Below are 27,773 nucleotides of genomic sequence, written 5' to 3'. Positions count from 1 at the left end.
AGCAAAGACAAATTTTACTCAACATATGTTCAAGAGTTCACACTTAGATATTGCTTGACAGCTGTAAGCAGGTTTGGCATGCTGTCCCGGGATAGAACCCTGAGCTCGGAGATAGTTGAGCCCAGGGCTCCCGCCAGGTCCATAGAGCATGTGAGGGGAGTACGAGATCAGGTGGTTCTCGAGAGCTCCCCTTTTTGTAAAGGAGAAAAGGAGGAGAAAGGGGTGGATGGGGGGTTTCTTCGGAAAACGAAGATAAGGGAGTAATGTCTAGCTAGGCTACTTATAGTGGATTAGGATAGATCTGATTGGCTAACTAATGAGTGTAGATAGGTGGCCAGCTGCTATCAATTATATCACGTGCTCCTCTCGAAATTAGTTTAAAAACTTCACTAAGTTGTATGGGCTGGTGCAATCTCACACTGCCATCGCACTGTCACTGGAAACAGTGTAAAAGTCCATCTATTGCCCCAACGATGAAACTAACAGCATGGTCAAGGGTTAAATGCATGCAAGTCTTTTCTAGTGGTTCTGAAAAGAATTCTGTTATTTATTAGAATTTATTTATATTTGTTTTCAGCTCTGAATTTAATCTGACTCCAATTTAATGAAACTGTCAAATTTAGACTGTATTTCTAATTGTAGGAACAAATCACATTCATCATTTATGACTCAATGTAAAGTTTTGATCTATATCTGATCCCATACTCTTCAGTTAAATGTTCATCGGGGACCAAACACCACTTAAGAGTTCCACGCGCCTGGATTGTGTTTCTTCTCACGGACATTATCTCGACAATCTGAAGTTAGTCAGAGGATGCACAAATAACTAATACCCAAATAGTCTGGTTGCCTCCCGCTCACTCATTCTAAAAGAGAAGTTAATTTAGTCATTTGCATACAACTTGCTAATAGGCTATGAGTGATAAAATGATTAAAATATCTTCATGCTGTTTTGCCACACGGATCTGTACAGTCTGAAAAATCGAATATGATCATGTCACAAACATAATGGTAGTGCAGACTCCATTGAATCTACTGGATATAAAAGATTTCAGGAGAACTCAGAATGAATCAAAGTTTAACACTTTATTTACCAGATTAAAGTGTATAATCTCAATAAAAGATCAAAAGAATAAAAAGACAATTTAGAAATGTGCAACATTGATCACTCAGAGATAAATCCAATAGTTAGATGAAGAGAATAGATGAAACACATTGCAACATATCAATCTCTGATGCAAAAGTTCAGAGGCTCATACTCTGCAACAGGGTATCCTGGCTACAAGTTCCCAATGGCCTCTTTTGCACCTTTCCCTTAAATACCCAACACAGAACAAACAGCCATAAATGGGAGACAACAAAAGTGTCACCGAGACCCTTACCTGGTAGTGAGTTTGAGGTGTCAACCATTTGCTACGAGCATCTGGCAAAGATTTTATCAAAGCAAAAAAACAAATCAACATATACAAGTGAAATATTAGTGACATTAAGACCACTTTACCAATCACACAGAGACATTAAAATTATACCAAACATGAATATAGATCTACAAAATACACCATCTTAAAGCCAGGATATTTTATGTGAAATGTGAGTGATCTGCCAAATCTGTTATAATCTTGAACGATTGTAGCATGTCAGACTGCATGAACATGGCTCCCATGGTACAATGTAAGATATCAGCTGTCAAAAAGTCAGACTGAACGACAATGAAGATGCACCAAACACGAAAGAAAACGTCCACAGAGTTTGACATCATGCACCCGTGACACTTTCACTATCCTGCTTTCTGAAATAATTCCTCACAGCAAATGTAAAAAATCTAGCAACAAATTTGCACACAACGTGTCTCAATAATAAAACCAGGAAGAAAAACTGTTTTGGCATTTCCCTGCTGTCATTTCAATTGTTGCATGATTTGCATGATTAATCAAATTCGGAGCTCCTGTTGGTTCTTGGATTGGTGCTCATCACACCTGTTTTCACACTGCAGAAGAGTGTCTGAAATCTTCTGACACTGCCAGAACTTCATCTGAGGAAAAATCTGATCCCATTGGGCACCAAGCGGCTGTCTGTGAACAGGTCAAACTGATGATCAAAGATTTTAGCCAAGGATTTCAGGAATCTTTAAGGATTTCCCAAATTTGTCTCGGATGACCAAATTGCAGATGAAATCTCACAGTGTAATCAGGGCTTTACAACAGCATCAGATACTCCTTGCCAGTCACACAGAATCATTTCAGCAGAAATGCAATGTGTGGTTGTAAACTGGACCTTAACTCTGAAATCTGGACTTTACTAGAACTTCCATGTTAAGCTGCTTTGACAGATCTACATTGTAAAAGTGCTATAAAAATAAACATGAACTGAACTGAATTGGTTGAGCTCTGTGTGTGCTGTGCTGGTTTACCTGCTCATCAAGAATGGAATGGACTTTTAACCCTGATACACCCTCAGAGAGGGGAAGAGGAGAAGCAGCTTACTAACATATAAAAAGATAAAATGTGAAAGTGCTTTTGACAGGATAAAAATTATTAAAATTTATTTAAATTAAAAAATATTAAATTGGCCTCTGATGTTACTTTTAATCCTTTGAGGAGGACTCCTTGAAAACATTTTTTTTTGGCCCACATCTTGCCTCAAATAATATACTGACACTGCTCTGATGAATAGTAATAAACAATTAAAAAAAATAATTATAACCTATGGATAGAAGGTCAACCAGGTGGTTATGATGCCTGTTAAATGGTAAAGGCTAAGACTCAAATTAATTTTGATTTCATGAGGTGAAATTTTAAAAAGCTAAAAATGTTACATCGTTACTTTATCAATGAAATTCAGTTATCTTGAAATAAGCATTTATAAAAAATGTAACATTCATACTTCTAAACAGAAACATCTTCAGGTCTTTCACACCTAATAGTTTCTGCAGATGAAGTTGAGTCGGTCAGTTTCAGGACGGCTGATCCAGGTCTGATCTCCTCCAGACTGAACTGCTCCAGATCTCACTGTGGGCTCACAGTCCTCCTCTGATGTGCCGTTCCCTGGAGCCCAGTTCTGATAGCACACGGTCTCTCCACTCACCCAGAACCAGATGCCCAAAATGTGGGAGAAACGCAAACCCAACCACACCGCCTCAGTAGACGCCAGTTTAACCACGTTCATCACACGACGCTGCATCTCTACTGACTGAACCAAGACCAGATCCACATGATGCTGTCTGCAGTATCTCAGAGCTTCAGACCACGACAGATTCTGCTGGATCACAATCAGTTTATCTGGACACAAAACAAAGCAGAAACTAGAGAGAGACTGATCAACAACAACATGCAGAACAAACACTGTGGAGGAATTTGTCATGTCAGACATGTAGAGTCAACTTTAAGAGATCTGGAGCTGATGATGGATTGAGTGTGTGTGGAGGATCTGCTCACCTTCATGACACACAAAAGGAAACTGCCAGTTACAAGGAACATCTGCCCAATGCCCCTGAGTGTTCTTCTTTAGCACTGTACAGTTTTCATGACCTCCACTATTATTTGGTTCATCAGTATTCCAGTATCTGAATGAGGAGTTGCTTTGATCTGACCACTGCCATATATCTCTGAACAGGCCGATCCAGATTTCAGCTCCAGATGAGTTTCTGTCATTAATGAATTTCTCCAGCTGTTGACTCTCATTCTGGTTCCTCACACTGATCAAATCAATGTAATTCTGTCTGCAGTAACTCTGAGCATCTATCCAGTTCATTGACTGATTAACAAACACCAGTCCTCTGCTCACTTTAGGAAAATCAAACAGAAAGCATTAATGAATCAAGTTAACATTATTATTGCATTGGTGTGCAATTTGTTTTAACAGAAGCAAACGACTATTACAGAAAACTTGTGTTTTTTTTAATGTTTATGAATATTACTATGACATTTGAAGTCTACACCTCATTCACACAGGGCGTCAGCGCTTCCCGTTCACTTTAAATGGGTGACGTCAAGCATTACCAAACTAAATTGTGGGTCTGTCAGTGCTGTTTCATTGGCGTTTCTTGCTGCAAAAGTTGGGAATTTCTCAACTCTTCAAGCACCAAAAAGTGTCAGCCAATCAGATCGCTTTATGCAAATACCCCAGCTTACACAGTAGTCAATTGTGGACTAATTTCATTGGCTGACGCTACTATGATGATCGTCCTTGGTCAAGCGTTGACGCTGAAGCCCCGTGTGAATGCACAGTAAGAGCTGAAAGAACACAATTCAACCTCTTCTGTTTTTTTCCTTTAAGTAAAAAGTGGATTATTTGAAATATATGTCAAATATTAAGTATTCTTTTGTATTTATTTTACACTAATGTGTAATGTTTTCTCGTCACATTTCCTTTTCATTTGAATCATCTTTAGTTAATAAACATTTGTTACTGTAGGGGTTTGTACTCACTATTGTAGCAGATGAAGGATGGGGTGGCGCTACATGGCCAAACATACCAAGGTCCATCTATTATATAAGCACAATTAAAATTGCTGACTGGTTGTCCAGATGCCCAATTCAGAAAGAGCACAGGATCACCTGAAGACCAATGACAATAATCACTTGTCTTCTGAAGACCAATCCATATATGGTCATCATTCACTTTCACACTCTTCTTCAGCTGGATCGTGTCATTCATGTTGTCAACGGTGGCCAGATCTGTGTATTTCTCTCTGCAGTATCTCTGAGCTTCAGTCCAGTTTTTGTTCTCATTTATAAAGTGATACTGACGCTGAACACATTCAGATATGGAGCAGAGAGCTGTGAAAGAGACACTTTGCTTTAATGCTTTTCAGAACAGAGTCAAACCTAATGAAACTATAAACCATAAATAAAACTACAAACACACTCACCAATGAGGAGAAGAGGGAAATATAGAGTCTGAGCCATTTCTGAAGAAATTGACAAAACATTTTAGCTTCATAACATGAGTCATAATCATTAGCATTATATGTCTGAAGTGTATAATATGAATGTGAGAAGTTCTTACCTCAGAGCTGGTGTGTTTCTGTCTTCAGTCTGATGTTTCTGTCTGCAGATTCAGACTGTGTGATTCTATTTCAGCTCATCACAGCATTTGTTTATTACTCTAAACAAGGGACTTTTCATTTTTCTTCCTCATTCACGTTTTTGCATATATGTCCTCTCTGTGTGATTCTGTACTTCTTTGCAAGTGTTCATTTAAATGTGGTAGAGAGTGGAGTCTGTATGTTTCAGAATTCATATTTCCATAACGGCTTCACAGGGAAAATCCAACTCAACATTCGCATTTGTTTTTATTTACTTTCCATGTGCTTTCAGCTTCAATAATCCAGTGACTGACACTATGTTTTTCACCACAGCACAATATTCATATATTTTATATGTCCCCATCAGCACACTATCTCTGTGTTGTGTCATATCTACACCACTGGAATCTTAAACAGTGTTTTTCTCTGCTGATATTTACATTTAACTATACTGTCAAATCTGATTATTTGTGATTCAAAATTGATTTGTCCAGTATGTTGTGGTGCTCTTCTGTTATGATAGGAAAATTTGTACTGATTTATTTGACACTGGGGCTATTTAATTTTAGTATTTGTAATTTTACTGTGCCATGAGCTTACAGGAGAGGATTAATAAAAGGCCATGAAGCAGAAACACACAGCTAAACTGATAGGAATGCAGTGTTGAACACACTGGCCACTCAATGGCTACTAATAGCTATTGTATCTCTGCTAATGGGTCAGTGTTTGCTCACAGTCTCACACTTTCAAAACACAGTGCAGTCACAAAGGTTTTAAAACCTGAGCGTGGGGCTGTGGTCTTCATGACTAAACAAAAAAGCAACAAAATCTGGAGTTATTTTACTCTAGTTAATGACGAGACTTCGTGTGACATTAGTTTTAGAGTTTAGGAGAAGAAAATTGTTGGTCATCCAGTCTTTAACATCTTTATTACACTCAGTTAGTTTAGACAGTTCAGACGTTTCATCAGGTTTAGTTGAAATATATAATTGAGTATCATCTGCAAAGCAGTGAAAGCTGATCCCATGTCTTCTAATAATGTCTCCCAGTGGTAGCATGTAAATTATAAACAGCAAAGGGCCTAAAACTGATCCTTGAGGCACCCCATACTGCACTGGGCTGACTTGTGAAGGCTGTCCATTAAGATTCACAAACTGGTAACGGTCAGTTAAGTATGACTTAAACCATTGTAGAGCCTGTCCCTGGACACCAGTAGACTTTAAGTGATTTATGAGGATATTGTGGTCAATGGTATCAAATGCCGCACTAAGATCGAGTAAAACTAATAGCGAGATGCACCCTCGGTCAGCAGCTAAGAGTAAATCATTGGTTATTTTCACTAATGCAGTTTCTGTACTGTGGTGAGCCCTGAAACACTTCAAAAATATTGTTCATCTGCAGAAAGGAGCATAATTGAGTAGAAACAACTTTCTAGTATTTTAGACATAAATGGAAGATTTGAAATAGGTCTATAGTTGCAGTTTCTGCAGTAACTCCAGTTGCAGTTTCTTTATAATAGACTTAATAACAGCTAGTTTGTAAGAGTTTGGAACATGGCCTATAGATAAAGAAGAGTTGATAATGTTAAGAAGAGGTTCTCCTATAGCAGGCAGCAGCTCTTTCAGTAATTTTGTTGGTATTGAGTCCAGCATACACGTAGCTGGTTTAGAGCTATTTATAATTTTTACTAACTCTTCCTGTTCTATGATATTAAAGCACTGTAGATTATTCTGATTCAGTGAAATATTTACAGGATATGGAGTATAAGGCGGTGCAGAAAGTTTAATATCTATTTTCTGTCTTAAGCCTCTATTCTATATTATCACTGAAAAAATTCATGAAGTCATCACTACTAAATTGCGGCGGAACATTTTGTTCCAAAGATGACCGATTATTGGTTAATTTAGCAATGTTGTTAAATACAAAATTTAGGATTGTTATGATTATTTTCTATCACTTTGCGGAGGTGCTCGGCTCTGGCAGATTTTAGAGCCCTCCTATAAGTGGACACACTGTCTCTGTACACAATTCTAAACCACCTGTAATTTCTTTTTTTTTTCCATTTACCTTCCAGGGCTTGGGTTGCTGTTTTGAGAACACGAGTATGACTATTATATCATGGTATAACCTATCTGCTCCGACAGTTGCAGTATATGGCAATAAATGTAATGTAAAATAGCATTCAGACTTACCTTATCAACATTTAATACTGAAGGCATGTAAGGGTCCATCTATTAGTCTTATGACGAAACTAACAGCATGGGTGAAGGTTAAAAGTCTTTTTAGCACATGTGAAAAATAATATCTTTATTTGTTTTAATTTGTTTCCAACTCTGAATTTTAATCTGACTCCAATTTATATTAATTGTAATTTAGATTCATCTAATTCAAGCTGATCACCTTATAGGGCATGATTTGGTCTAATTTAGATTGATTAACCTAATAAATCCTTATTTCAGTTAATGGCTCATCATTTACCCAAAGTCGCTTAGAGTCAGTATACTGGCCAGTTACATCTGCTCACGGACACATCCTCGCCAGTTCTGGTTCTTAGATAGAGGATATAACTTTAAACTAATTTCCTTTAAGTAAAAATAGGCCGCCATGCTTGCTCATACATACAGAAAGTTTGATTTAGCCACTAGATTATATCATACTAAGTGATTGTGATTGTCAGAAATCAACAGGTCTCTAATGCTGTCTATGCTCCATCCATTGAGCCTAAATGTATGACTGATCCTGGTCGTAGGCTGGGGAAACATCAGCCTTAACAATCTACTAGATTTAAATGATTTCAGGAGATATTAGAGTTAAACAAGAATTTCACATTTATTTTACAGGCAAAGATCTTCCATTCCAATTCACATAATTAAACAAAATAAGCCAATCAAGATTGTACAACATCAATTATTCAAAGATACATTTAAGAGTTAGAGATTAATAGCTGTGTAGAAATATAAGTTCTGATGCAGAGCTCAGAGATTCAACACTGCAACGGGGTATCCTTTCTACAGACACTTCTGCACCCTTTGCCTAAATACTCAAATCATCATAGAATAAAGACAGTAAAGGCTTCACCAAGACCCTAGCCTGGTCATGAGTTGATGTGGAGACCATTTTCCCTGGAGTGGAGCATCTTATCAAAGTCAAAACCCAAATCAAGTGATATAAGGGAGATTGTAAAATATTACAGTGAAATTAAGAGCACTTTACCAATCACACAGAGACATTTAAAATTACATCAAACATGAATATAGAGCCACGAGATACACCATATTAAAACCTTAGACATTCTGTGTGGAATGTGAGTGAGCTGCTCTGGTGGAGAAAGTGAAGTCCAGGGCAAAGAGGGGGGCTCAGAATGCATGATCGAGACAACCTGAACATCTGCTTTCCTAGCTGATCTTCTTCTCAGTTTATAAAGTTTATCGTTTTAGTGCCTGACCATTCTCATGATCTTGTCTCGTGTGGAGTTCCATAACAGTTTTCCATAACACCCACTGGATCACCGACTTTTCTTATGACAGCCAGTACCCGCTGCGTAGGACATCCCCACACTTTTTGTTTTTTCCAGCCCCTGTAAAGTCTCTGAATGGCACTGTACAAAGCTCCACCCCTACCCACTTTTCCAGCCCCTGTAATGTACTGGACAGACACATCCTCTTTCTCGAACCAGACCACCACAAAGTCTCCTGAATTTTTTAGAGATAAATGTTGGCAGGGATGGTTTAGGTTTGTTTGGTTATTTATTTAATATGTTGTTGGGCTCACCATCTCTCATTGTTTGGATTGTTTTGCTGGTTAGTTTATATTAATAAATTATTCAGTTGGAGAAATCTTATTTAAATGCCACCTAGGTTACCCCTTTTTCATATTTAGTCTATTGGGTCCCCAGAATGTGTCTGTAAAGTTTTGGCTCAAAACACACATCAGAGTATTTATTATAGCTGTTTGAAGTGTCTGCTAAAGCTTTTATATGTTATAGCTGGGAAAAGGTTGTTGCTGTTTTTTTTTTGCACTGGGCCTTTAAGGCGAGTCATCTCTGCCCACCATTCCCACGTGCCTGTTAGGAACATGCCTCAATCGCCGCCCTCGGCTGCCTCAGGAAGCAGATCTCACATAAGGTTTGTGAGAAATACTACAGTAAGAACTTTACCATTAGTATTTCATGCATTTTTTGTGGAGTTGCAACAATGAGTTTACACACACACAGGAGCAGACACACACGCACATACATACATAGCATAGACACACACACACCACAGACAAGTAGCGCAGACACACACACACACACACACACACACACACACAGACAGTGAGAGAGACATGAGGCTGTGCTGATGAAGTGAATCGATGTACTTCATTACACATGTGCACACGTTTCAAAACATGTTAAACATGTAAAACTCACTCTTGATCACGTCTGATGATGATTGATGATCCTAGGAAACTATACAGACCTTTTATTCCCGGTTGCTTTGCGCTCGTCCTGTCTTGTCGATATAAGTATATGCATTACTACGGAGACATGTTAATGCGCGCAGCTGTCAATCAATATTGGTGGGCGGGGGGACCGCACTCCTATGTCAAGTTGCGGTCAGAAAAAAAAAGGACTTGGTGTGTTTATTTCACTCATAATATGACAGTATATACACCATACATACATGTATGTCCCAAAAGCTTGAGAAGTAGATTTTTCACCTTAGGTGCCCTTTTATAAGAAACTGTAACAGAATGACATACAGATGGCTATTACATTTAGTTCATCTGGCCCAAATCTTGTGTGCCGCCTTAAAAAAAACGGTGCCACCTCTGCCAAACCCGGGCCATGTTTGGCCCACATGCTGTATGTCAGTGCTGGATGAATGCCTGCTGTGCCAGCTTAATGCCAAATCTGGGCCAGAATTCTTTGCTACTAGGGTAGTTTGCTGTTTGTGTGCGCAAGGCTCTGTGTTGTTTTGCACTCCGCTCGGTTTATTTTACATGGGTCCACAAATGTTTTTAGTGTAGCCTTAAATGAAGAAATCTATTCAGCTCTAATTTCACACAAGCTGTGGCAAAGATATTCTTCCTTTTTTTTTTTTTTTTTTTTTTTTTTACAGTGACTACCTAATTTCTCGGCAAATATTGTCATATTATGACAAAAAAAAAAAAAAAATTAATGACACTTTGATTTCCATACAGGTTTTACTGTGAATAACAGAGCTTTAGGCGTTGTATGATATCATGATTTTAACATTCTCAATTTAAATCACTGACTTGCATTTAATACAATCAACAAAGTCATCAATTACAACAGATTCAGCTAAAACAACGAAACTAAAACAGGCTTGTTTTCCTTTTTAAAAAAAAAATAATTTTACAAGTAAAAAAAAAAAAAGTAAATTGTTAGGATTATTCATTCATTCATTCATTCATTCATTCATTCATTCATTCATTCATTCATTCATTCATTCATTCATTCATGCATGCATGCATGCATGCATGCATGCATGCCCTGAGTAACACGTTTGGTTCAGACAGGAGCAAGCCAAACAAGACATGTGGTCTACTCTTGCTGCAACCAGCTTATATTGGGTGGATAATTAGCCGTGTAGATTGAGGACAGGTGTTGGCAATCTGCAAACAGGAAAATCAAAAAAGAGAGGAAAACAAATACAACACTGCAGAAACTGAATAAATGAATAAAGATGGCAGGACGTAACATTACAAAATATCTTCTTTTGTGTTGAACGTAAGAAAGCATCTCAAACAGGTTTGTGACAAGTGAAGTGTGTGCAAGAAATTACATTTCTGGTTTTTTAAAGGTCATGGTTTACATTTTGAGTGTAATGGCGAAGAATCTTTTGAGTGTTTTAATCTACCAGATATAATATACATTTGATATCACAAACGTTAACAATGTATGATTTTATCTATACAGGTTCTATGTAAATTATATTAAAAAATATGAATAAAATGAAGAAATAATCTGATATTAAATCCATTTTTAACACTTTTTGCTTTTTAATACTTTTTCTCTAAATTTCATGGTTAAAGGTGCAGTTGGTGATTGTCTTCAGAAACATTTGTTGTTGTGCTGCTTGAAAGTCTCTTCGCAGTCTAATAGTAATGATTACAGTAAATTATCTAAATGTGTTTAAATGTATTTTTATATTCTGGGTAAGGCATAAAACAAAAATATGTTCATCCAATTAAATAGAGTCGGACCGTCATCTCCCTTAATTCCGATAAGCAGCACAGTCTGTCAGCAAATGTATATTCGGACTTCTGCGCATCTGTTCACGCAGATCTGCCATGCGTGTGTGCCTGCCTGCATAAGCAGCCACGCGGTCACGAGACAGACCGAGAGAAATCAAATGCTGAAATGAAACTTTTAAAATGCTGAATCAGTATTGGAGTTACTTTAGCACGCTGGAGGAAGAACGACACCATGGCTGAAGTATTACTGTTTTTAGTCAGGCTAAGCTTATGTTAGATTGTGTTGTTATGTAGACTTCTATGCACAGACGTGTTGTTCAGCCACTGAAATCTCCCGGTGAAAGATTGATGTGATTATTTTCCGTTTCATAAGGTCCTTTGACAGCATCTATAATGTAGATTTATATTTAGCTGAACAACAAAACACCAGTAAATAGCGCTATTCCGCCTAACCTGCTTTATTGAGCTGAAGTTGCTTTTATATTCACATTGGGTCATTTTTGAACAATGATAGCCTTCCTATACTGTTTACCATGCCATTCTGAATATTCGCTCTGAAATAGCATGCAAGTGTGGCAAAGTAATAAATGTAATTCCTGCACGGCGCTGGCACTAACTAACTGGCGAATGGCCTGAACTAGTGGGTTGTCTGTCTGCTGTTGTGATGCGGTGAGCGCGTTCGCGATTTCATGGGGTCTGGCTTTGAATCACAGTCTCTCCCCGCCGTCCAAAGATAATATGCTAAGCGGTTAGCATTTTAGTAGATCACCTACTGCACCTTTAAGCAGTGTTAAGAGCTAGCTGGTTAGTTACTGTTTTCCTTTACCTAAATCAGGGGTAGGGAACCTATGGCTTGGGAGCCACATGTGGCTCTTTGACCAAAAAAAATGTCTCTCCAGCTGTCTCCCTTTAATAAAAAAAAATAATGATCTCTAAAAATCAGTTTCCTATTGAAAATAAAATTACAATGACCCTTTTATTGTATATTTTTACAGCAAAATGAATAAGAAAAAGAATAAAAGGATGTTTCAATAAATGCATGTGTGTGGCGCTGTGGTCAATTAACTTGAATCATGACACCAATAAATGACATGCAACTTAAATTCCTATGGTGACCTTGCACATGTTATTTCAAACAACATTCATGATTGTTGATGGCGAAAAGAAAAATTCTATAAATTATCCTTTTTTTAATACATGGACTTAACATGTACTCAACATGTGATGCTTCATATACTCTATACATCCAATGGCTCTTAAAAAAAAAAAATGCATTTGCCAAAAAAAAATCTGAAATGGCTCTTTACTGAAAAAAGATACCCAACCCCTGACCTTAAGTTAATGAAAATGTATTGTGTTCAAGTGCGCCATCTAGTGGACATTGAGCCATTTGCAATCTTAAAAAAAATAAATAAATGGATTTAATTTCATTTCACAAACCTTAAATCTGACCTATGATCATCGTCTACACACAGCGTTGCCTTTTGTAGTTTTTTATCATTATTGTTATTTACTATTCGTACAAGAACATTGTATGGGAAAAGAAAATTTTAAAAAAATTTTCTAAAAATGTTCTGAAACATTACCATTTAATGTTCTCTTTACCTGTTTGAAAACAATACTTTGAAAATATTTTAACAATGTGTCATTAAACGCTGCTGGAATGTTCATTTACATTTACTTCTCATTCTGTTCTATATAAACAGGATAATGTTTTCATAAAAGCAATCTAAAAATGTTCAGTAGAAAATAACGTTGATCACATTCTTTAAGATCACAATCTCTAAAAACACTATTAAAAGGCATTATGCTATTAACATTACAACTTAATATCCGTATGAACTTTCTAATTGTTTCTAACTGTTGTAAAATGTCCTTGAGCACTGTAAAAATAAAATAAATATAATTATGCCTTAAAATGTATCATTATTATTACTGAGCCGCTGTTTTTTCTCGGTGGCTGCCCAGCACAACAGACTGGAAATCTGGACTCAAATGCACACAAGTCTTTCTCTGAAGACCCGAGCTCCATGGTGGTTCAAGGAGTGAGTCTGCCTCATCGTCTGAAGTGCAGCTGTAAAACGCAAACTTTAAATATTACATCAATAAAAACACAGGGGAACTTGGTAGTGAGCTGTTGAATATTGGTGCTGTGTAAGCAGTGCAAATTAAATACCTGTAAATTTCACAATAGTAAACTTTAAGAATTATTTTTGATGTGCTAATGTGAATTTTTTTCTATCAGACAATATCTTTTCTATTCTCCACTGTAAAAAATTATTAGATTATTATTATTATATTTTATAAGAGATTATTTTATTGTTGTATGATGATCGATAAGTGATGATAAATATAATAGCAGTGCAAATTCATTTGACTCAGTAATAACTATTTAAAAAAATCTTTTTAGTTCTGGCAGAAACAATTATTTGTTGCATTTTTCAATTGTTTAACTTCATTTGATTGACAATGTAAAATCTTTTAGCTACGTTTGATGTTTCATTGTTGAGTTAAACATGTTTGTAAGGGTCTCTGATACATTGCTTTTTTTTATTTATCTTTATTTTATTAATCAACATTAACTGTGTGCGTCAGCAGGCAGTTTTTATGTTCATTATTTATTTGGCTCCCTCAAAACACACAGGCTCCCACATTTCCAGTGTGGATTATAATTTTATTTTAATAATAAATAAATAATAAAGTAGTTTTTTAATTTGTCAACTCTCGTTATTTCCTATATATGGCTTTTGTGCTTTTATAGAATGGGAGTTGGTAAACCTATTCAAGGGCATGCACAGATTTTCAATACTTTATTATTATTATTATTATTATAATTTTCCATATCTGCAATTCCTGTATTTTGGCTTTTTTTTTTGCAGTTCACTTAGAATCCAACATGGAAATCAATGTTTTCTTTATTGGCATTGATTGTTTTGAAATTTAAATGTCATTAACATGCCTGTGTTTTAATTTCTGTAATAAATATGGCTGTCAAGCCAGGATCTTGATGGTTTATTGTGGGTTTGTTGTTTACATGAAGAAATCCGTGTCACAAATATTCCAATAATGAATTATATTTTGAATTTAAACAGTATTTGTCTTATGTTTACATTGATTTTACACTAGAATAGCCCAAATTACAAGTTTTAGTCTTTTAAATGCGATTAATTTTTTTTAAAAGTGCGATTAATAAGTTATTTTTTTTAATCGATTGACAGCACTAATATATATATATATATATATATATATATATATATATATATATATATATTTTTTTTTATCTTGAAAGCTTAAATCATTATGATACAAAACAAAAATATAAAAAAACTGAAAATGCGTAACTAATATAGCTGAATAAACACAATAAATACCTAAACACAATATATAATAGAAATTATACCTGCACACAGAGCTGTAACAGTGAAATCAACAAGGTTTTACTTCGCATCCACATCTAAAACACAAATAACTTCATTAGCATATGCCGTATAAGTATTGGGGAAAACATCAAAACGAGATTAAAAGTATAAAAATAAAAAGAAAACCCACTTTATCAATTTAAAAATGTATATAAGGTATGCCATACTTTTAAAGCTGCGTCTAATTAATCATTGAAATCATTGTGGTGCTAACACAAAACCCGACTCACCCACAGCAGTTCTCCTGAACTCTGCTGCAGTCTATACACTGCAAAAAATGCTTTTCTTGCTTAGTTTTTTTGTCTTATTTCTAGTCTAAATATCTAAAATTTCTTATATCAAGTAGCATTTTCTAGACAAGCAAAACAAATTGTCTTGTTTTGAGAAATAAAATGCCGATATTAAGTGATTTTTTCCTTAAAACAATTAAAATAATCTGCCAAGCATTTGCCAAGCAAATTCATTTTGCTCACCCCATTGGCAGATAATTTTGCTTGTTTTACGGAAAAACTTACTTAATATTGCTTGTCTAGAAAATTCTTTTTGATTTAGGAATTGTTAGATATTTCGTCTAGAAACAAGACAAAAAATCCAAGTAAGAAAAGCATTATTTGCAGTGTACACAAACTGTGCACAATAGCACCACCGGGGAACTAACAGGAACTGCACTCCCATTAAAGCAGGATTTAATAAAGAACTATTATACATGTTATATATATTTTTTATTATATATATATGTGGCAAGGTAGTGGTGCATTAGGTAGTGCTGTCGCCTCACAGCAAGATGGTCGCTGGGTCAAGCCTTGGCATTTCTGTATGGAGTTTGCATGTTCTCCCTGCATTCACGTGGGTTTCCTCCGGGTGCTCCGGTTTCCCCCACAGTCCAAAGAAATGCGGTACAGGTGAATTGGGTGGGCTAAATTGTTCGTAGTGTATGAGTTTGTGTGTGGATGTTTCCCAGAGATGGGTTGCGGCTGGAAGGGCATCTGCTGCGTAAAACTTGCTGGATAAGTTTGCGGTTCATTCCGCTGTGGCGACCCCGGATTAATAAAGGGACTAAGCCGCAAAGAAAATGAATGAATGATTTGACACATGGCCCTTTACTTGGTTTACAAAACTTGATGTGGCCCTCAAGTCTAAAAAGTTTGCCAACCACTGGCATATACTTTATACTGTACAGTAAAGTTATGTGATAACTGAAAAGTTAATTATATATATAAAAAGTATTTTACACTAAATATATATTTTTATTTGGTTTACACATGTACTTGCTGAATTATTTCAAGGTATAAATTGCAATATTATAAAGAGTAATTAAAATAATATAAAACACATTATTTTATTTACCAGAAATAAAAATATAACATTACACTGAATTAATTTTTTTGTGTGTGTTTGTGTGCCACCCTTAAGATTTGATGTGGCCTATTCTGGCCTCTCCTAAGAAAACTTTCTGTATATAAACAATACACAAACTAGAAACATACTATTCAACAGAAACATCTTCAGGTCCTTCACCCTTAATAGTTTCTGCAGATGAAGTTGAGTCGGTCAGTTTCAGGACGGCTGATCCAGGTCTGATTTCCTCCAGACTGAACTGCTCCAGATCTCACTGTGGGCTCACAGTCCTCCTCTGATTTGCCGTACCCTGGAGCCCAGTTCTGATAGCACACGGTCTGTCCACTCACCCAGTACCAGATGCCCAAAGCACAGGAGTGACGCAAACCCAACCACACCGCCTCAGTAGACGCCAGTTTAACCACGTTCATCACCTTATACTGCATCTCCACTGACTGAACCGAGACCAGATCCACATGATGCTGTCTGCAGTATCTCAGAGCTTCAGACCACGACAGATTCTGCTGGATCACAATCAGTTTATCTGGACACAAAACAAAGCAGAAACTAGAGAGAGACTGATCAACAACAACATGCAGAACAAACACTGTGGAGGAATTTGACATGTCAGACATGTAGAGTCAACTTTAAGAGATCTGGAGCTGATGATGGATTGAGTGTGTTTGGAGGATCTGCTCACCTTCATGACACACAAAAGGAAACGGGTTATTACAAGAGTTGTCATTCCATCGTCTCGGATCATTCGGAGTGATCTCTGCACAGTTTTCAATACCACCAGCATTATCAGGTTGAGAATTAAGCCAGTATCTGAATGAGGAGTTGCTCTGATCTGACCACTGCCATGAGTCACCAAACAGACCGATCCAGATTCTACCTCCAGATAAGCTTCTGTCATTAATGAACTTCTCCAGCTGTTGATTCTCATTCTGGTTCCTCACACTGACCAGATCAATGTGATTCTGTCTGCAGTAACTCTGAGCGTCTCTCCAGGTCATCGCCTGATCGACAAGCACCAGTCCTCTGCTCACTTTTAGAAAATCAAATAGTAAACATTAATAAATCAAGTTAACATTATTCTTACATAACGTTAAATGTTTATTCATAAATACAGAACCAAACGACTGTATAGCAGAAAGGTTGCTGTGGGTTTTTGTTTTGTTTAAGAATAATACTGTGATATTTTGGGTCATTAAACCAAGAGCCGAAGGACACAATTCAGCCTCTCTTTAACTTTTTTCCATTTCAGTTAACCGTAAATATTTTAGATGTACAAGATAAAGTATTCATTTGTATTTATATTACACTAATATATAATGTTTACTTTTATCACATTAAATTTTATTTGAATCATCTTTACTAAAATTTGTTACCATTAGTTAACTTTAGTTACTGTAGGGGTTTGTACTCACTGTTATGGCAGATGAAGAATAAGCTAGTGATGCATGGCATAACATACCACAATCCATTTGAAATATAAGTACAATTATCACTGCCAGCTGGTTGTCCAGATGCCCAGTTCAGAAAAAGCACAGGATCACCTGAAGACCAATTATAAACACCCGTCCTCTGAAGACCAATCCAGACATGTTCATTATTCACACTCTTCATCAGCTGGATCATGTCGTTCATGTTGTCAACAGTGGCCAGATCTGTGTATTTCTCTCTGCAGTATCTCTGAGCTTCAGTCCAGTTCTTCTTCTCATTTATAAAGTGATACTGACGCTGAACACATTCAGATATGGAGCAGAGAGCTGTGAAAGAGACACTTTGCTTTAATGCTTTTCAGAACAGAGTCAAACCTAATGAAACTATAAACCATAAATAAAACTACAAACACACTCACCAATGAGGAGAAGAGGGAAATATAGAGTCTGAGCCATTTCTGAAGAAGACACACATTGAGAACATATTTTAGTTTCATAAGACAGTTCATAATCTTTAGCATTATATGTCTGAAGTCTATTTGTGTGTAAATACTGTAGATGTGAGTTTTTACCTCAGAGCTGGTGTGTTTCTGTCCTCAGTCTGATGTTTCTGTCTGCAGCTTCAGACTATATGATTATTCTATATCTGTTCTCATCCGTCATTCAGCACGTCACATTATTTGTTTATTGCTCTAAACAAAGGACTTCTTCATTTTTTCTTCCTCATTCATGTTTTTTGCATATATGTCCTCTCTGTGTGATTCTGTAGTCTTTGCAAGTGTGTTCATTTAAATGTGGTCGAGAGTTGAGTCTATATGTTTCAAAATTCATATTTCCGTAACGGCTTCACATGGAAAATCCAAATCAACATTTGCATCTGTTTTTATTTACTTTCCGAGTGCTTTGAGCTTCAACAATCCAGTGACCGACAGCATGATTTTCACCACAACACAATATTCATCTTTTTATATGTCCCCATCAGCCCAATATCTCTGTGTTCTGTCATAACTACAAAATTGGGTTCTCAGGTTTGGTTCAGTGGATTTCTCTCCTCATATTTACATTTATAGCTACACTGTTAAATCTAATTATTGGTGATTATTTTGAGCTCTTCTAACGAGCTGGTTATGTAAATCAGCTGTGTTGAATAAGAGAAACATGCAAAATATCCAACACCATGGCACGAGGGCCAGGACTGAGAAAAGCTGCTCTGTGGGAATTAAGACCAATATGGCACACAGGTGATGCTAAATAAGCTCATACCAAATGCCTAGCAGAACTCCCAAATATCTAAGCCCCGTCCCACTTGCTATACCAACATAAAGCCCCAGACACAGTGCAGTTTTCTCCCCATAGACTTCCATTCATACGCATGCGAATGCGTCAGACCAGATTCGCAAGCTGGTGTGACAAGTGCGATGGAAAGTTCAAGTTTAGTGAACTCTGACCTGTGGAATTGCATCCCTTGACTGCGTGAGAACAATCAAGGATCAAAGCATGACCTCTCTGGCCAAAAATTTAAAATATGGACCAATATCGCTCACTTTTTAAAAATTTCTAATCATCTTGTTTAATCTCTTCCCTTCTTACAGCGCCACACATCAGAATTTTCCAAGCTCAAGCTTGGTTTACCACTTTTGATACAAACATGGAAACAGCACATTAGCTACATTAGCTACAGGATTTTTTTTTACAGTGTAGCAAAGTTTTCATACAGCCTATTTCTAATTTTCAAATAAGGAAAGTTGCAATTTACTAGTTTATTTTTCTTACATGGGCATTATGTTGTTTATTAATGTTTTAAATAGAATGTTTCAAGTATTAAATAAATGCTTGTGTGCTTGACTTAACCTTAACAAACAAATCATAATAATACACTGGAATATGATCCATTTACATTGTGTTTACAGAATTTTTACAAATTACAATTTGTGACCTAGTGAGTAAAAAGCAGACTAAATCTAATTCTGAGATAAAGTTTGACTGTAGCCATTCACTTCACTGTGATTTCAGTTGTTGACATTGTTTTAATCAGTTAATATTAAATACATTTATTAGTATTATTTTCTCAGAATGTTCTTTATTTCATGTAGAAAACTGTAAATTAAAAAAAGAAGACTCCAGCTAGATGTTCATAGACTGGGTCACTGTCATTACCATGTCTGCTTCAAGAGAGACTTGGGGTACGAAGAACTGTTTGACTGTGGTTCGATTTTTGTGAGCTCTGTCATTGCAGGAATGCTGCTCTCCAGAGGCATGTTGTCCCACAGACCACCATGAGCCACAGAGAGCGCTCTCCGACAAATCCGGCAGTTGGCTTAATAATAATTCCTAGCACTCTGCAGCCAGGTATTCGTTTCCTCCCACTCTCTGCGGTATTCTCACAGTCGCTTGCGTTTAAACTTTAAGACACGGAGGGTTACCTGGAGAAACATCTGCCATTACTCTCTGTCAAGACTTGACAGACTCTGCTTAGAAGACCCGCCCTCCTCACTGGACAAAGACCAGTTAAACTAACGATGACATAGAGTATTACCCAATTAAAAGTAGGAAATAAGGCATCTTCAGGAAATGCGTGTGGGATGATTTTCATAAAAGGCTACATATAAAGACTGATGAAAAATATGGGGCAAAAGTCGTCCCTTACTGATTCAAAACGGGATGCGCAATTTCATTTTCAAGTACAGGACGATTCTGTATTTTAAGGGACGGGTGGCAACCCTAGCTCAAACTCTGGTGTGACCACTGATTTAGACAGGGACAGCCCTAGTAATTTGTAAGAATGTGATTAAAGAAAGACCCTGCACCGCCAGAACATCAAGATCCCATGAAATCAACAGTGGATTTGTTTTTTCTTTTTAGTAGTCAATAGTATTGATGCCACATTCTTGAATCCTTCTCTAATTCACAGCATGTACATCGAACTGTTTCATGTAACAAACTTGCAGATTACCCAAAAAAGAAAATTAGCCCATAATGTACTTCCCCTCAAGCCATCCTTGTGTATATCACTTCATTTTCCTCTCAGGTGAACACACTTTATCCTGGCTCTTCTGTGCTGTATAGTGTTGTTGGATTGTGACTTTTATTTTGTAGTTTCCAAATGCTGCCAAGGGGTTAACACGTGTCTTCTGAAGCAGATCCATGTGTTTTTAACAAATATTCAACACAAATAATTCACCTTCACAGCTAATGGTGGAGGCCAAATGTACATTATGCGTGACTGATGTAAAAGACATAGGACAGGTAGGCATTGTTAGAGTAATGTACTGTATGACATTATACAGGATTGCCATTAAACTATTGCTTAACTATAACATGTGAAGGAGAACTGAAACTGATCTCTGAAAACCCGAAAGCATGTTTTTTTTTTTTTTTGTGTTTATACGTTCATAGAACAGATCTGATCAGTATCATGTACGAGCTAAAAAATCGGATTTGGGTCACATTTAACTGGCAGTGTAAACAGGGCCTAAAGGCTGATTTATACTTCTGCGTCAAGCGCACACGTATGCTACAGCGCAGCCTACACGTTGATGCATAGCCCTATGCCGTGGCCGTCGCTGACGTGCACCTCTCAAAAAATGTAACTACATATTGCAATGACGCGTAGCGCAAGCTCTGTGATTGGTCGACTTGGTATCCATGACGAGTCCCGATGGAGTGATTGTTTACAATTGTGGAGTAAAGTTTTGTTTTGTGTTTACCTCATAGTTAAAGTTGTTGTATATCCACCGGTTCCTGCCTCAAAATGAGCAAGTTTGAGCCACTTGAACATTCAGGAAGCATTCAGAAAAAACAAAACACCAGCGAAGAAACTCGACACAGAGACACATCAACACCTCACTGCCAACTAGCGTTTAAGAAGTGTTAATGCAGACCAACAGAGACAGCGCGCAGAAGTATAAATGCACAGCCACGCGCGTTGCATGCGCCGTGGGTTATGCCACATTGGCTACTGGTTGCCTTTGTAGTACTTCTGAAATGAAGTTATAAAGAATAAAGAAATAAAACACAGAACACAAGCGCTCTCGTGATGTCTTCATTTACTGTTCACTCAGCACGTATATCAGTGATTACTCAATACAAAATACATTACATCATGAATAACCAAATGGTTTCCTATAGTAAATGTAATGAAACACACAATTATTATTATTAACCAGAAAACTACAACTTAACCCTTGTGATCACTGAAATATGATCACACTAATCACTCAGTGAATCACTTATTTAACATTCTCACTTTGAAATACACACACTTGGCCTTAACACTATATCTGTAAAGTTTACACTATTAATAAAACACATTTACATTAACACGTACTCCTGTGCACTCTTCCTACACACATTACTCAGGTGAAAATAAACATATGAATTAAAGATGCAACAAAGAATACTAAATAACACATTAATATATATATATATATATATATATATATATATATATATATATATATATATATATATATATACTACTTATAACATTGCATTTAATATGCTCCACATTACATTAAATGAATATAAACCAAGTGCATCACTTGCAGTCCACATTACTAGCAAAGAGGGAAAATCTATACAGATAAATGTACATGTAATTTGATAATCACTAAGTATTTTAAATAATACACTCAATTAACATTGGTATTTGGCGATCTATTATCTGATAGCAGGCTAACGTGCTAACCACGAGGCTATATGCTAAACATGTGCTCTAACATGCAAACTGATAGCATACATTCATTAATTAACTACTTAACATAACTTCTTATCGTTTTAAACATTTTATTTTCTCAACAAAAGTGTCCTTTGTGCATTTGTATGTGTGCAAGTACCTGAAATGAAGTTATAAAGAATTAAGAAATAAAACACTGAACACAAGCGCTCTCGTGGTGTCCTCATTTACTGTTCACTCAGCATGTATGAAGAGCATCACGGGCGCGCCTGCTACTGCCGCGCGCAGTGACGTCATGACGCAGGTGCGGTGACAAAAATATCTCTTTTTTTGAAAAACGCATATAATACTTATTTCTCCTCCTTTAAAGTGCTAATAAACAAATAGAAATTTTAACAATATTATAAAAATAACAATAAACGTTTTATGAAAATTTGAATAAATGTAATATAGCTTGCATAATATAAATGAATACAATCAGGTTATCACACCTTCAGAAAACTTATAGTTCAAGGAAAGAACACAAACAGTTATCTTTTTACAAGTTTAATAAATAAAATATAACAAACATGTGACGACAGCCTAAACTCAAACTTTGTGGCAGAGTTTCTCAAAAGTCCTTGCACCCTGCACATTTCTTAAGTTTTTCTTTTTATGCCAGATATTTGTTCTATTTCAGCAAGAAGTGCCCTGCGAAGTGGACTCTACAATATATTCAGTTTGATTGATTTCAGTTTGAAGGAAGCATATGTTTTTTATTCAAATGATATGGGAATTTATATAAGTATATCATGTCACACTACACTATTCTCTATGTTCACGAATGAACATTCTGAAGTGAAATAAGGGTTTCTCATGATCAGGTAGAGAGCAATGAAGGAGAAGGAACTAGGAAATAATGCACATTGCGTGTAAACATGTCAGTCAGAACACAGTTCATGCACGGAGCTCGTCTAATGAGCTGTTTATGTAAATCCGCTGTTTTGCATAAGAGAAACATGTAAAACATCCAACACCATGGCACGAGGGTCAGGACTGAGAAAAGCTGCACTGTGAGAATCAAGACCGATTTGACACACAGGTGATGCTAAATAACACTCGTGCCACAGACCTCTGATCATTCCCAAATATCTCTGCCCCATCCCACTTGCTACACAAACATCAAGCTGTGGTCACACTGCACTATTCTCCCTAAAGATTTCCATTCATACACATGCAAATGCGTCAGACCGGAAACACAAGCTGGTGCGACAAATTTTGCAGTTTGCTGAGTTGGAAAGTTCAAGTTTAGTGAACTCTGACCTGCAAAATTGCATCACTTAACTGTGTGAGACCAATCGAGGATCAAAACATGACTTCTCTGGCCAACAATTTAAAATACGGACCAATCGCTCACTTTTAAAATGTCTAATCATCTTGTTTAATCTCGTCCCTTTTACAGCACCGAACGACAGAATTTGCATACTCAAACTCTGGCGTGATCGCAGCTTAAGACAGGGACAGCCCCAGTAATTTGTAAGAATGTGATAAAAGAAAGACCCTGAACCACCAGACAACCAAGATCCCATGAAATCAACGGTCGATTTGATTTTTCTTTTAAGCAGTAAAAAAAAAAGCCTCATTCTTGAATCATTCTCTAATTTAACGCATGTACATTGGATTGATTTATGTAGCAAAGTTATAGATCACCCCCCCCCCCCCCTCTAAAAAAATCCTTGCGTATATCACATCTTTCTTCTCTCGGGTGAATAAAGTTTCACCCACTATCATGGCTCTTCTGTGCTGTATAAAGGAATTGGATAATGTGCTGGATCGCCTTCAATTCAAGAGTTCACACTTAGATATTGCTTGACAGCTGTAAGCAGGTTTGGCATGCTGTCCCGGGAGAGAACCCTGAGCTCGTAGATAGTTGAGCCCAGGGCTCCCGCCATAGAGCATATGAGGGGAGTATGAGATCAGGTGGTACTCGAGAGCTCCCCTTTTTGTAAAGGAGAAAAGGAGGAGAAAGGGGTGGATGGGGGGTTTCTTCGGAAAACGAAGATAAGGGAGTAATGTCTAGCTAGGCTACTTATAGTGGGTTAGGATAGATCTGATTGGCTAACTAATGAGTGTAGGTAGGTGGCCAGCTGCTGTCAATTATATCACGTGCTCCTCTCGAAATTAGTTTAAAAACTTCACTTAATCACCCTAATTAAACAAAGATAAACTAGGATCTTCCCTTCGCTACATTTCTAAGCTAGAGTTTAGTTAAAGGATCGTCTTTATAATGTTTTTGCAGAAGAATGAATTAGATTCATACTTTACCACACAGGGTAACTTGATGAGTTCTGCTAAAAGAAGTCAATGTCCACTCCAGTGAAGAAAAGTAATAAAATACACTTTTATTAATGAAATAAATCCAGTGAAAAAGTAGAATAAACAAAAGACAAATAACAGACAACAAAATCCTTACTTTATCCTCAGTTGAGGATAAAGTGCAACCAATCTCAGTATATAGAAGTCAGAAAGCACAAAGCTGGTCAGTATGGCTCAGCTTTTATACTTCCAAAATCAGGCCATGCACATAGAAACACCTCATATATTAGTGAGGACTTGACATGTTGAATTATGATCAGGAATACACGTACCCATACACCATTTGGGTTTCACCTACTACATCAAATCACTAATTATAAATCACTAAGGACCAACTTTATAGCTAATGTGGCCTGACCACTCAGTCGAGAATTCTAATAGTAAGCAAAACTTATAGGTCATGTCTTATGTGAACAAATCTATAGTTGTCCCTAGGTACATTTAAGAACATGAATCAACATACAAACAATTACATGCACATTATTTAGACAGTTTTATTAAAGCACTACCTGAGGTACCCGCAACTACGGAGGCTCCAGGCTTCTATGACCAGAGAGTCTCAGGCCTTCAGGGTCAGCTGCGCTAGCCGTATGCATTCAGAGGAAAGAAGGTCAGGGGAAGGTGGGAGTAGATGAGGGTCAGAGAAAGGTAACATCTCTCTCCCTCTTTGTTCCTTAGTCTTGGCGCCCTCTTATGGTCACATCGTGCTCTTCGCTTACACTAGACTGATTCAGATAAAGTTGAGCTCTGAAGTATTTGAAAGTTAGAGTACAGGAGAGGTTTGCGTCTGTATCTTTGTCATCTCACGTTAATAATGGCACCATTCGTCTCATTGGCACCATTCATTACAATAGTGACATTTGTTTTGAAGCATCCAAATGCTGCCAGGGGGTTAACACATGTCTTCTTTAGCAGATCCATGTGTTTTTAACAAATATTTAACACAAATAATTCACATTCACAACTTACGGTGGAGGCCATATGCACTTTTGCATGACTGATGTATAAAACATAGGACAGGTAGGCATTCATTCATTCATTCGTTTTCTTGTCAGCTTAGTCCCTTTATTAATTCGGGGTCGCCACAGCGGATTGAACCGCCAACTTATCCAGCAAGTTTTTATGCAGCGGATGCCCTTCCAGCTGCAATCCATCTCTGGGAAACATCCACACAAACATTCACACACACACACTCATACACTACGGACAATTTAGCCTACCCAATTCACCTGTACCACATGTCTTTGGACTGTGGGGAAAACCGGAGCACCCTGAGGAAACCCCATGCGAAGGCAGGGAGAACATGCAAATTCCACACAGAAAAGCCAACTGTGCCGAGGTTCGAACCAGCGACCTTCTTGCTGTGAGGTGACAGCAGTGCCTACTGTGCCACTGCCTCACCCACAGGTAGACATTGTTAGAGTAATGTACTGAATGAGATTATACAGTATTGCCAGGCCAAGTGATTTCTTGTTTGCCATTGACTTATTTGATGAACAAACTATGTGGTAAGTGGATCACGCAAGATCTATTTCCGGTGATTCCTCTATGAATTCACCTTAATTCATTTGTTATATTTGTCAGTCACACAAAATGGCCAGGCAAGGCAAACTTTATTCATAGAGCACAATTTTACACAACCGTAGTTGATCCAAAATGCTTTACAATAAAATAAAAATATAAAAACTGGTATTAAAAATGTAAGGAAAAATATAATACTAAAATACACATAAGAAATAACAGGCATGCGTCACTCAAAGGCAAGAGAGTAAAAATAAGTTTTCACATTAGATTTAAAAGCATCCAATGAAGGAGAAATCCTAATGTTCAGAGGAAGATTGTTCCAGAGCCTTGGAGCTCGATCACCTTTTGTTTTGCAGTGAGACCGAGAGACAGACAAAAGGGATCTTAACAGTCTACAAACTATACAAAGCCTAATAAGTTCACTGACAAAGGCCGGGGCAGAATTGTGCAAGGTTTATAAGTGAAAATAATTATTTTAAAATCAACTCTGAATATTATAGGAAGCCAGGGCAATGAGGCGAGGACAGGGGAGATGTGATCTCTTTTCTTATTTCCTGTTATTAATCTGGCAGCTGCATTCTGGACCAACTTTAGCCAAGAGAGTGTTGACTGAGGTAGACCAATGTACAAAGAGTTGCAGTAGTCTAACCGAGAGGAAATTAAAGCATGTGTTATGATTTCTAAATCTTTTTTAGGAAAAAAAAGTTTAACTTTGCCACCAAGCTAAGCTGGAAAAAGCTGCTCTTCACAACTGCATTTACATGTTTGTCAAACTGCAAGAGTGGATCAAAGATAAATCCCAGATTCTTGGCGTGATTGTGCAGATTGTCATTTAGAAATCCTAGCTGAGTTTTAAAATAATCATTGGTAGCAGCGGGACCTAATAATAAGACTTCTGTTTTATTTTCATTTAGTTGCAGAGAGTTATTGGTCATCCAGGTCTTAATGTTGGTTAGGCATAAGACAAAGTGTTCTAATGATAAATCCTTTCCTAGTTTGATAGTAAAATGAAGGTGGAGATCATCAGCATAGCAGTGGTAGTTTATGTTATGTTTGCAGGGTGTTGAGCTTAAAGGAAGCATATAAAGAGAAAATAATAGAGGGCCAAGAATTGATCCTTGTGGAACAACACAATGAATGAGTTTAGGTGGTGAAGTAAAGGATCCAATATTTACAGAGAAAGATCTCCCCTTTAGATATGGAGTGGCTTTAGAAATATTTAGAAATATATGTAGCATGTACATATGACATGTTTAATTGTTCCGCGTACCACTAAAAAGAGAACTGCAAACCACTAGTGGTACACATACCACAGTTTGAGAACCATTGATCTAGAGCAGGGGTGGGCAAACTCGGTCCTGGAGGGCCGGTGTCCTGCACAGTTTAGCTCCAACCCTAATCAAACACACCTGTTTATAGTTTTCTTTTGATCTTAAAGACACTGATTAGCATGTTCAGGTGTGTTTGACTAGTGTTGGTACAAAACTCTGCAGGGACACCGGCCCTCGAGGATCAAGTTTGCCCATCCCTGATCTAGAGCATGGCCTTGTTTATGAGTGGGGCTGGAAACAGTCTGCCCTAAATTTAATGAATCTATCAGGCTCAAAGTTTTAACCATAGGCTTAGATTGGCAACAGACATGAATGTTAAAATCACCTAAAACCAACATCCTGTCACAATGAGACACCAGATCAGACAGGAACTCAGAAAATTCATTAATAAAGGCTGTACTAACTTTGGGAGGTCTATACACCAGCACACAAACAAAGGGGCCATTTAGATCAGTCTTT

At 37.1% G+C, this 27,773-nt stretch overlaps 2 protein-coding genes across 3 annotated transcripts in view; both read right to left on the bottom strand.

Moving 5' to 3' along the window:
• The window catches only part of si:ch211-225k7.4, a 494,418-nt gene that overhangs the window by 113,637 nt on the left and 353,008 nt on the right, over positions 1–27,773 (bottom strand). The window contains 2 exon segments of the mRNA NM_001123404.1: position 17,605; positions 17,607–17,756. Of these exon segments, the coding sequence (NP_001116876.1) occupies position 17,605; positions 17,607–17,756 (151 nt within the window).
• Positions 1,067–5,528, bottom strand: si:dkey-83f18.9. Of its 2 annotated transcripts, XM_087260440.1 has the most exons (5): positions 5,008–5,051; positions 4,871–4,909; positions 4,428–4,778; positions 3,435–3,782; positions 1,067–3,278 (listed from the first exon to the last, which is right to left on the bottom strand). In XM_087260440.1, exons 2-5 carry the CDS (start codon positions 4,905–4,907, stop codon positions 2,917–2,919), a joined length of 1,098 nt encoding a protein of 365 aa, XP_087116566.1. In that variant the 5' UTR covers positions 4,908–4,909; positions 5,008–5,051; the 3' UTR covers positions 1,067–2,916. The 2 variants fall into 2 exon arrangements, with proteins under 2 accessions (XP_087116566.1, XP_087116567.1); XM_087260441.1 differs by having other exon boundaries at positions 1,069–3,278; positions 4,871–5,528.

Source organism: Danio rerio, chromosome 7 (assembly GCF_052040795.2).
Source record: "Danio rerio strain M-AB ecotype USA chromosome 7, GRCz13ab, whole genome shotgun sequence".
NCBI lineage: Eukaryota > Metazoa > Chordata > Actinopteri > Cypriniformes > Danionidae > Danio > Danio rerio.
This window is presented reverse-complemented; position numbering and strand designations above follow the sequence as displayed.

Excerpts from the sequence above, each read along its gene's own strand:
- si:dkey-83f18.9 (XM_087260441.1), bottom strand. The coding sequence starts at position 4,907 with ATGGCTCAGACTCTATATTTCCCTCTTCTCCTCATTG. Across the intron at positions 4,779-4,870 it reads TTTCCCTCTTCTCCTCATTG|CTCTCTGCTCCATATCTGAA; the intron begins GTGAGTGTGTTT and ends TCTCTTTCACAG. Across the intron at positions 3,279-3,434 it reads TCCTTTTGTGTGTCATGAAG|ATAAACTGATTGTGATCCAG; the intron begins GTGAGCAGATCC and ends TTTTGTGTCCAG.